Here is an 11,676-nt window from a genome sequence, read left to right on the forward strand (position 1 = left end):
TCCCTGCTCCCTGCTCCCTGCTCCCTGCTCCCTGCCCGCCGCGCGCTGGTTAGGCCCTGGTGTCCCGGCTGGCTCTGCCCCACGCGTCTGGCACGTCGATCTCGTCCTCCGGGCCGGCCTTTTGCAATCGCCCCAGGCTTGAACTCTGTCCTGGCCCATCCCCGTGGCCAGCGGCGGGGGCGGCGGGCCAAGCATCCTAGCGACCGGCCCTGTCGCCTCGGGTTCCTCCCGCAGTGGGCGCAGCGATCCCAGTGCAGCGAAGCCCGCGGCCCAGCCGGACGCAGGTGGACGCGCTGCACGCGCTCTACGTGGAGCGCCTCACGCAGTTGTTCGAGGAGCACAAGGAGCGCTACGGAGTCCCAGCAGACAGGCACCTCGTCCTCACTTAGGCGCGCCCTGCTGGCCCTGCCCTTTCCCCTCGGTGACCGCAGGTGGGGGAGTGGAATTAAAGATCGGAACAGACCCGCGCGTTTGTGGTGTTTGTGCCTGGTGGGGAGGTCCAGCGCGTGCCAGCTCTCCTGGGGAGCCTTGACTCCCCTAGGGACCTGCAAACAAGTCTTGCCAGGGGCCCCTGCTCGGCTGCAGTGGAGATCAAAGTCTCAGCTGGGATCCAGGCTCCCCACTGGGACCCAAAGAGGGGGCTGGCCAGCTCCTACCTGCCCCCTGCCCACCTCACCTCCTCAGGCACCGGGTGCCGCTCCTCCCCCTGCATACCCACTTCCCCGACTCCCAGCCCCACCCAGAGTCCTGCCCAGACCAACTGACCGGAAGAAGTTCAAAGATTAGACCAAAAAGCCTAGAGACTGCTGAGGCTCCAGGTCCAGAGATCTCCCCACACCCCGAGGGGTAACTGCTAGCAGCCAGAGTGCCCAAACCTTCATCATCGGTCCTGCTGGGATGGGCGGCTCCCAGGTCCTTCAGTCCTCATCCTCCCTCCAGGGGAAAACCCTGCAGAAGCAGGCACTAGAAGTAGCGGGTGCCTACCAATATGTGCTGACCTTCATCTTCATGTGCTTCGAAAGGCCCTGGAATGTGGCATCAAGAGGCCTGGGGAGGCCTTGCTGCCCCTCAGGGTGCTTGTGTGGCGGCTGTCCAGGAGCTCAGTCACCCACCCTGTGTCAGTCAGCTATCCGTTGCTATGACAAATTATCACTGAGATAATCAATGTATTAAGAGAAAAGGTTAATTTGGCTCACAGTTTTGGAGTTTTCAGCCCAGTATTGGTTGACTCCATTGCTGGGGGCCACTGGCGAGGTAGCACATCATGGCAGAAATATGTAGAGGAATAATCCACTTGCCTTATGGCCAGACACGAAAAAGAGGAAGGAAGAGGAAGAGTTTAGAGTCTATCTCCTTCAAGGCCATTGCCCCAAGACCCAAGACTTCCCACCAGGCCCCACCTCCTGAAGGCTCCCCTGCCACTCAATAGCACACTCTGGGGATGGAGCCTGCCACACATGGGCCCTTGGAGACACCTTTCCTCTCTTGCCCGCCTTCCCAGGGCCTCCCTGGTCCCCGTGTATTCCTTTGGGGAGAATGACATCTTCAAATTGAAGACCTTTGCCGAGGACTCCTGGCAGCATCTGTGCCAGGTCACCTTCAAGAAGCTCATGGGTTTTTCTCCTTGCATCTTCTGGGGCCGAGGCCTCTTCTTGGCCAACTCCTGGGGTCTGCTGCCATTCGCCGTGCCCATCACCACGGTGGGTGAGTGCCATGTCCCGGGAAGAGAGTCACCCGTGGCTGCGTGGGCAGCGGAGGCCTCTTGCTCACCGGGGTCCCCTTTCCCTGTAGTGGGCCACCCCATCCCTGTGCCCCGGTGCCTCAGCCCCACGGAGGAACAGGTCGACCACTACCACGCGCTCTACATGAGGGCTCTGGAGCAACTGTTTGAGGACCACAAGGAGAGCTACGGTGTCCCTGCGTCTACGCGCCTCACCTTCCTCTAGACCTGGCCTTGGACTCCCAGCTGAGCCCTGAGCCCAGGGTGCAAACACCTCTACTTCCTGCCACTCCATCCTCTAATAAACGCCAGTTCTAGAAGCAAGCTTGTCTAGCTTTGTTGACCCCTCGCCTCCCGATAAGCCGCAGAGCTGCTGTGTGACCTTGGATAGGTCTCTCAACTTTGCTGAGCCCCTCTGTAAATAAAGACAATGGCTCAGCTAAGAGCTGCCAGGCATCAGGACAGAGTTGGAGCAGGTCGCTGCACGGAGAGGTATCTTCGAAGAGTGAGCAGGATTTAGGGAGAGGGAGAAGTTAGGGTGGGTGGTGGGACCCCATGGGCAAAACAGAGCGTGATCAAGGACGCTTGGAAGATGGAGGGATGGAATGTTCCCCGGGGTTGAAGAGAGAGAATTAAATACGAAGCTGGCTTCTGCCCCTCCCCCTCGGCTTTTAGATTTCCTGGGGGGCCAAGGATCAAGTGGAGACAGGATTTAATTTCCAGGGTGCTTCCTTTTCCTGCAGAGCCTGGGGCTCAGCAATTTGTGGACTCTGAAGATTATACCAATTAAGGTTTAAGGACCTGGAACAGAGAGGGGCCTACAGGAGGAGCCAGTTCTCCTCCTCGTGACTGTGCTCATTAAGACTTTATGGCCTAGCCAGGCATGGTGGATCACATCTGTACCCCAGCAACACTGGAGACTGGGGCAGGAGGACCACAAGTTCAAGGTCAGCCTGGGCAATTTAGTGAAATCCTGACTCCAAATAAAAAAGCAGCCTGGGATGCAGCTCAGTGGTAAAGTGCCCCTGGGTTCAGTCCGCAGAGCCCCCAAAACAAACAAGCAAACAAAAAACCTTCAGGGTTTAAGATGCTGTGTGGCCTCAGCATCTGCTAATTTTTTTTTCTTTTACTAGGGATTTAATGTAGGGGTGCTTAACCACTGAGCCACCTTCCCAGCTCAGTGATTAATTTTGAAACAGAGTCTCAGTAAATTGCTGAAGGTCTTTCTAAATTGCCTTGACTGGCCTCAACTTGCAATCCTCCTGCCTCAGACTCCCAAATTGCTGGGATTATAGGTGTGAGCCATCACCCTGGCTACCCTCTAACTTGTATCATTCTTTTTTTTTTTTTTTTTAAAGAGAGAGAGAGAATTTTAATATTTATTTTTTAGTTTTCGGTGGACACAACATCTTTGTTTGTATGTGGTGCTGAGGATCGAACCTGGGCCGCAAGCATGCCAGGCGAGCGCGCTACCTCTTGAGCCACATCCCCAGCCCCGCATGCTGATCTTCACCCCAGGAATTGTCCCCTGGCTCACTAGGGCTGGTTGCCAGGAGGGACAGCTGGGGAGGATAGAGTGGAAAGGGGTGGAGCTGACCTCTTGACCTCTTTCCTCCTTTCCCTTGCAAACTGCCCTTACCCAGCCCCCTGGGGTCGGCATGTGGGGGGAGATGGAGAAAGTTCTTAGCAAACACCAACGAGATCGCAGGTCTGCTCCAGGCCTCCAGATCTTGAAGGATGATTGCTTTTCTTTGTGGTTCCTTTCTTTTCTTTTTCCTCCTCTTTTGGGTGTGGCCCTGGGGGTTGAACCCAGGGCCTCAGACATCCCAGGCAAGCCCTCTACCTCTGAGCTGTGCTCCCAGCCCCTTCCTGGGGACTTGCATGGGACACTCTTCAAAGGTGTCCCTTTATGCTCCCTCTGGTGGCTCTGGGGCTTTCTGGGCCACATCCCCTCTCCCTGGTCTTCCACCTACATGGGAATCCCGTTATTCTTCTAAACTAGGAGGGATGGAGAGAACCAGCTCTGGGCTTCAGTGCTCTTGGTCTGGAGGCCCTTGGAACTCAGGCTGGTTTGAACCCAGGGGCACTCAATCACTGAGCCCCATCCCAACCCTTTCTTATATTTTATTTAGAGACAGGGTCTCGCTGAGTTGCTTAGGCCCTCGCCAAGTTGCTGAGGCTGGCCTTGAACTGGCGATCCTCCTGCCTCAGCCTCCTGAGCCTCTGGGATTACAGGCGTGTGCTACTGGCCCTGGCTGGACCAACCTGCTTGAGTCTTGGGGCAGTTGCTGATTCTTGTCAAGGTAAGCAGGACCCTGCTGGGATGTGGTGACAATGGCTATTTATTGGGAAAGGACATAGGGACAGTGAAGGGAAGGCGCAGAAGCCCAGGAGAGACAAGCAACGCGTCAGAGAAAAGGTTTATTTCGGCTCACGTTTTTGGGGGTTCCAAACTTGTCCCCTGTGATGAGTCAGCCCACCGTCCCAGAGCACCGGGGTGGGGTCCCCAGTGGCCTAAGGGCCTCCCACCAGGCTCTCTCTCAAAGCCTCCACACCCAGCATGTCCCTGTGCATGCAGTCGGGGGGCTGCACCCACCCAGAGGTGGTCTTTGGACAAATTAGAAAAAGAACGCTGTGGTTGGGCACAGTGGCACACTCCTATGATCCCAGAGGCTCAGGAGGCTGAGACAGGAGGATTGTGAGTTCAAAGCCAGCTTTGCAATTTAGCGAGGCCCTAAGCAACTTAGTGAGACCCTGTCTCTAAATTAAAAAAAAAAAAAAAAAATTCTTAAAGGGCTGAGGATGTGGTTCAGTGGTCAACTGCCCCTGGGTTCAATCCCTGGTACCAAAAAAGAAAAGAAAGAAAGGGAAGAAATCTCCTCCCTGGGGAAGTGCAGAGAGAGGGCCAGGCTGGAGTCCAGATTGCCCCAAGGGCACTGAGAAGGCCTGGGCCCCACAGTTCAGGACTATTAAGGAGCTTCCTGCATGGCTCTCCTCCCATGGAGACGGACAGTACCTCCCAGGACTGTGATTCCTCCTTGCAATCCGGAAGAGTCTAACTTGAGTAGCAGGAAAGAAGCCTTAGGAGCTTGTCCCCCCACCCCCACCCCCTTCCTCAGGGCTTGTTCTCTCCTGCCATCCTCCACGTGGCCACCGGAGGGCGCTCTCTATGCACAAGGCAACTCGATCCCAGGAGGGGTTCAGGGTGCAGCCCCAGGCCCCGGCAGGCAGCCACCACTGCTTGTTCTTGGGGAGCAGGCTACTGCTCAGCCCTGGGCATTGCTCAGGCTGTTCTTCCTGCCCCTCTGCATCTAGGTTCAATTCATCTGCCACCCCCCCCACACACCTTCCCTGACCTTCCAACATGCCTAGTGGGTCAAGGCCTCTGCTGCATCTTCACAGCTCTTCCTAAAGCTCTCTCGTGGTACTTCTGTGCTGCTTTCAAACCCTAACGAAAAGTTGGATAGGGCTGGGGATGTGGCTCAAGCGGTAGCGCGCTCGCCTGGCATGCGTGCGGCCCGGGTTCAATCCTCAGCACCACATACAAACAAAGATGTTGTGTCTGCCGAAAACTAAAAAATAAACATTNTGGTGGCGCATGCCTGTAATCTCAGTGGCTCTGGAGGCTGAGGCAGGAGGATCCTGAGCCTCAGCAACAGGGAGGCACTGAGCAACTCAGTGAGACCCTGCCTCTAAATAAAATACAAAATAGGGCTGGGGATGTGGCTCAGTGGTTGGGTGCCCCTGAGTTCAATCACTGGTACGAAAGAAAGAAAGAGAAAGAGAGAGAGAGAGAGAGAGAGAGAGAGAGAGAGAGAGAGAGAGAGGAAGGGAGAGAGAGAAAGAAAGAGAAAGAAAGAAAGAGGAATTGATTTTAGTAAAATGTTTTGTTTAGCCCAATATATCTAAAATATATTTCAATATGTTATAAATATAAAAATAGTAATAGAGATATTTTATGTTCTTTTTTATTTTTTTTATCCCCAGTCCTTTTAATTTTTTTAGTTTGAGACAGGGTCTTGCTAAGCTGCTGAGGCTGGCCTCAAACTTGTGATCCTCCTGCCCCACCCTCCCAAGTTTCTGGAATTATAGGTGTGTGCCACTACACCCATCTTTTACATTCTTTTTAAACCAGGTGAAATCTGATGTGTAATTTACACTGCCAATATATTTCAGTTTAGATGCTAAACATCCATTGGAAACATTTGATCCCTCCGTGTCTTAGTCTACTTGGGCTTCTATAACAAAATACCACACAATAGACAGTTCATGAACAACAGAACTTGACTTCTTATGGTTCTGGAGCCTGGAAGTTGAAGATCAGGGGACACCAGATTCAGTGTCTGGTGAGGGTCCAAACACTTTCTCACTTAACCTTCAGTAGTGGGAGGGACAAGCGTGTCTCTTGGGTCTTTTTAATCAGGGCACTAATCCCATTCACGAGGGCTCCATCCACAGGACCTGGTCACCTCAAAGCCCTCTCCCGACATCGTCTCCAGAATGAGGATTTCTGCATGAATCTGGGGAGGGCATAAACATTCAGACCACTTCAATATGTACACAGAATATGTCAAATTCACAATTAAAAGAAAAGATTCACAATTGAGGAAGTTATCCTGAACATTCCTAAGTTTTCCAATAACCGAAATCAATGACTTTTAAAAAAAATCTATATTAATTAAAGTTAGCTTAAAGATTCAGTCCGTTGGTTGCACCACACATTTCAGAGACTCAGTAGTCATATGTGGCTAATGGCCACCTTAATGGACAGGGCAGTCCACAGGACAAGCAGGACAGAGGAATGTGCTAGCAACACCCTGAGGCTGTGGCCAGTACAGGGCCCTTGGTGGGGGACTGGGGTGTAGCTAAGTGCTCACCTAGTGTAGCCCCAGCACTACGAAAAAAGAAAAAACAATCCAGATGGAGGAAAATTGTATAGGAGGACAAACAATCTTATTTCTTCAACAAATAAATTGCAAAAAGAGAGACAGGGAATGGGGGTAGAGCTCAGTGGTACAGTATATGATTAGCTGCGGGTTTAATGCCCCAGAATGGGGGGGGGGAGAGAAAATAAATATCAACTGAGTCAATTGCCTGTTAATTTGTAACAACTTCCAATCTAAAAGCTCACAGCAATAAACATATATTGCTGCAGTTTCTGAGGGTCAGGAATTGGGAGGGGCTTCACCCTGAGTTCTGACGCTAGGGTTAAGGTCAGGGATAGGGTTAGGGTTAGGTTAGGGATAGTGTTTGGGAGATGGCAGAAAGCTGTGATGGTCTGCAGGATCTCCAAGCTCAACCAGGGCTAAAGGCTCCACTTCCAAGTTCACTTATGTAGCTGCTGCCAAGCTGAGTTCTTACAATTGGACTGAGACCTCAGTTCCTTGACAGAGGGGCCTCCCCACAGGCTGTTTCTCAAGACAAAGAAGATGGTTCCCCCCAGAGCCAAATGGACAGAGACAGAGAGGCAGAGATAGAAAGAGACACACAGTCAGAGACAGAGATGGATGCTATCTTATTTTGTGTTGCTATGACAATAGGAGGCTGGCTACTATGTAAAGAAAAAAAAAGGTTTATTTAGCTCATAGTTCTGGAGGTTTAAGATCATGGTGCCAACAACTTATCCACGCTGGTGAGGGTCACGTGGAGAATAGCATTACGATGGTGGGAACATGTGCAGAAAATTCAGGGGAGGTGTTGGGGATACTTAACTCCTCATTCTCCAGGGTTCTAATGCAGACCCAGGAGAACAACCTACTCCCTTGAGACAGCATTAGCCCATTCATGAAGAGCCAATGACCTAATGACCTTCCATGAGGCCCCACCTCTTAAAAAGCCTAGCTGCTCTAGAGGAACACACTGGGGACCACGCTTCCCACACAGGGACCTTCAGGAGACAAGCCACATGCAAACCAAGGCAGAGTCCAACAAGAAACGGCAGCCTTTCAATCTAGAATCCCATCTGCCTGATGCTGCAGGTCACGCAGACCAACCCAGGTACCACGTGGAGCTTAAGAGCTGAGTCTGGGCAGAGGGGGTGGAGCTTAAGAGCTGAGTCTGGGGAGAGGGGGTGGAGCTCGAGAGCTGAGCTTGGGGAGAGGGGTGGAGCTTGAGAGCTGGGCGGGGCAGAGGGACGACCTTCAACAATGCCTTTGGGGGACTCACACCTGAGTCCCGACTGCAGAATAAAGAAGAGAGAGGCCTCTACTCTTCCAAAGCACAAGCTGCAAGGTATCCCCCTAGAGAATTACAGCTCCAGTTGGCTAGATGATAATTCCTACCATTAACTGAATTTCTGTGCCAGAAACGCTACACCAAGCACTTCACATACATATCTTATTCAGTCCTTACTGGAAGTTAGGTGCCACGTCCTCTTTACAGCTAAGGAAAGAAACTGTGTCCCCATGACTCACCGGCCGGTGTGTAGCATCTGTGACACCCTGCTTTCTGGGATGATCTGGATGATCCCTTTAAGTGCTATAATTCTGAGTCAGACTTCTAGCCACTCGCCCACCAGCTCTGTCTTGGGGCCAGCTATTTAACCCTTTGAACTTTGGTCCCCTGTGTTAACCCTTTGAACTTTGGTCCCCTGTGTTATCTGCAAAATCAAATGCTTGTGAAGATCTTAAGGAGATGAACTGTCTGGCTCAGTTCCTGTAAAGCATCCTCGTCTTTTATTTTGTTACTTTTTCTAAGTGCGCATGTGCCATGGAGAGCTGAAGACAGCCTGGGAGGTCAGGATTTGACTCATGGGCCGGGAATAGCCCAGTCAGAGGGATCACTTGATGAAGAGAGCATAGGTGTCACAGAGAGTGGAAGGAGAACTAAATATCTGGAGAAGAAAACCCTGGTCCCCAGAATCTCAGGATGCAGGGGTCTTCAGGAGACTGGGGAGGACGATTCAAGATGGTCTAATGGAGGGAGGGGACAATAGGAGTCAAAGTGGGGATGAAGAGGGCATGTACAGAGGGCAGGCCAAATTCAAATGACAGGGCTGGGGCTGGGGGTGCAGCTCGGTGATGGGAGCACTCACCTAGCATGCATGAGGCCCTGGGTTTGACCCTCAGTCTTGGGGAGGGGTGGAGAGAAAGGGGAAGAGAGAGAGAGAAAGAGAAGAGGAGCAGGGAGGTGACAGGGATCAACTGTTCCATCTACTGATGATAATGCACATCTGATCAAGAAAGGGGACAAACCATTAGCTCTCCCAAATAAAAGACTGAAATAAACCAGCACCAAGGGTAAAATCCACATGCAGGACCCAACGGTAAAGAGCAAAGAGCATTTACAAAACCCAGAGAAGCCAAAGGACATTTCCAGTATTAATAGCACCAATGTTCACTTGATGGTTTCAAAGTACTTTCCCATCGCTTGTCCCATGGGACCTCTAATGGGTGAGAAGACAGTGAGATCTGAATATGCAGTCAGAGGACCTGATCATGCCCCTTACCAGCTTCAGGATTGTGCTCGTCAGATTTCCATGGCTGTTTTTTAACAAAATACCCAAGATAAACAACTTAAAAAGAGGAAAGGTTTGTTTGTGCTCACGGTTTCAAAGCTTTCTCTCTATGGTTGCTTGGCCCTGTTGCTTTGGGTCTGTGGCAGCACCGTATAACATGGCAGGAGCACATGCTCTCCTATGGTGACTGGAAGCAAAGGAAAAGAGGAAGAAAATGGGGTCCCCATATCCCCCTTCAAAGGTGTGTCCCTAATGACATAACTTCTTTCCAATGGGCTCCACCTTCTAAAGGTTCTACCATCTCCCAGTAGCACCCCAGGCTGGAGACCAAGGGGGTGGAGCTTGGGAGCTGGGCCTGGGGAGAGGGGGTGGAGCTTGAGAGCTGGGCCTGGGGAGAGAGGGTGGAGCTTGAGAGCTGGGCCAGGCAGAGGGACGACCTTCAGCAATGCCTTTGGGGGACATTTCAGATAGGGCAGGGATCTGGCCCAAGTCTGCGAACCTCTCAGAATTTACTTTCCCCTGTAAAGTGCCTAAATACTCACACCTACCCTCATCTCCCCAGCCAGATCCTGTTCCCATCCCACACTCCACCGTGGCCAATCTACAAAATGCAGCAGCCACTTGGCTGCATCCTCCGGACACTTAAGGATGCTGAAAACCACTGTTTTTCTCTGCCTGGCAGGGACATCCAGGAGTAAAGTCATCTTTTAACTCTTCACGCCCCCTCATCCTCCAGGGAGATCTAGATGCCAGAATCTACTCTGGAAGTCTCAGAATGGAAACTGGAACCAGTCGACTGGCCTTGTGAGTAGCCTGGAGGTGGGACTTATGGTGACACCTGGCTTCTCCGTGGTTTGGACATAAGGAGGAGTTGGAACTTTGGGAAACTTTCAGTTCTGATCATCTGTGGAGACCAGAAATGGGTGAGTGTTACACCAATCCAGGTGACCAAGGGTGAGGCTCCCGATGAAATGGGTGAGATTAGAGTGTGATTGGTCTCCCCCTGTTGCCACTAGTGCCCTTTTTCCTGGAAACTTAACTTTTATAATGCTTTTCTGCAATGAGGTATAGGCCATCTTTTTTTTTTTTTTTTTAATTTAAGTTGTAGATGTACACATACCTTCATTTTATTTATTTATTTTTTTATGTGGTGCTGAGGATAGAACCCAGTACCCCACAAGTGGAAGGCAAGCGCTCTGCCAACGAGCCACAAGCCCAGCCCCAAGACCATCTTAACCATACCTTTGTGGCACACCAAGTGGTAGCAGTACAGAAAACAGAAATGGGGGATGTTCTATGTTGAATGACTTATCAGTTACTTTGGGGCCTATGCAAGCTCCATTTCCACCCCATCCTCATCCCTTTAGCCCTTGGTGGGGTTGTGTTTGCCTCTAGGACCACAAGCCTCCACCTTATCACATGAGCATAGCCAATGGAATCAGGTCGCCAGGTTATGGAGTTATCCCCTTGCAAAGTACAAAAATGGAATGAGTCGGGTGAGCCATAAACCTTGGTGGGACGAGGGGGTGGAGCTTGAGAACTGGGCCTGGGAAGAGGGGGTGGAGCTTGAGAGCTGGGCCTGGGGAGAGGGGGTGGAGCTTGGGAGCTGGGCCTGGCAGAGGGACCACCTTCAGCAGGCCTCGGGATTCTTCCACATCCCCCACATCTTTGCATGGAGGAGGGTCTTGTCTTTCACTTTCCTGGCTCCTTCTAGGATGGAACTGCAGACATGCTAATCTCACTTTATAGATGAGATACTGAGCCTCTCAGGAGTTAGGAGCCGGGTCCCCAGGTTATGAGTCAGGGGCTCAGGCTGTACTAGCTCCTGGACGCACAGGTCCATGCTTCATATTTCCTCCCACGCTTCTTCCCACCCACCCAGGTCGCTGGGGGTGAGGCCTGGTGGGTGCGCTTGGTCTAGTTTCCACGGTGCACCTGGAAGTCTTTATGGTGCTGCCCTAAGAGGGCCTAGGCCTGAGCCAGGGAGAGAAGAGATGGGGACAGGGTCTACTAGGGCCCTGTGCACCTAGGGGGACAGGGCTGCTCCCCACCGCCACCCCGAAGTGCTGAGAGGATCCAGAAGTCTTGGCCCTGCTCAGCTCTGATCAGCCTCACAACTTCTGCCTCTTCAGGTCTCTTGTTTCAGGGCTTTTCAGCTTTTTCTGATCCCTTTGCAGCCTTTCTGTAGAGAGGGTGGCCCCTGGAGGAGCGCGACTTTGGGGCCCTCGGGGACTCCTGGACCCACATAGAGATGCTGTGGGGCGGGGTGACCACTAAGTCAGAAACCAACTCTCCGCGCAAACCCAAGTCACCCGACGCCCCCTGTCCGGTTCCTCAGGCGGACCTGAGTCGGGGTCTGGTGGGCACTCTGCACCGCCACCCCCGGCACCGGCTGCCGCGGCCACACTGCCCCTGGTCTCCCCGCTTCGCGAGTCCCCGGCCGGACTGGAGTCCGCTCCAGATCCGTCCCGGGTTTCCTCCGCGGCGCTGGGATCTCCGC

General features: G+C 52.4%; 1 protein-coding gene across 1 annotated transcript in view; it reads left to right on the forward strand.

Annotated features, from left to right (window-relative positions):
* Nucleotides 1-2,044, forward strand: part of Mogat3 (monoacylglycerol O-acyltransferase 3) — a 3,473-nt gene extending 1,429 nt beyond the window's left edge. The window contains exons 5-6 of the mRNA XM_015491469.2: nt 1,502-1,704; nt 1,792-2,044. Coding sequence (XP_015346955.1) covers nt 1,502-1,704; nt 1,792-1,946 — 358 coding nt within the window. The 3' untranslated portion in view covers nt 1,947-2,044. The remainder of the gene's footprint in view (nt 1-1,501; nt 1,705-1,791) is intronic.
* Nucleotides 2,045-11,676: the final 9,632 nt, after the last annotated feature.

The sequence above is a fragment of the Marmota marmota genome, unplaced genomic scaffold (assembly GCF_001458135.2).
Source record: "Marmota marmota marmota unplaced genomic scaffold, marMar, whole genome shotgun sequence".
Classification (NCBI taxonomy): Eukaryota; Metazoa; Chordata; class Mammalia; order Rodentia; family Sciuridae; genus Marmota; species Marmota marmota.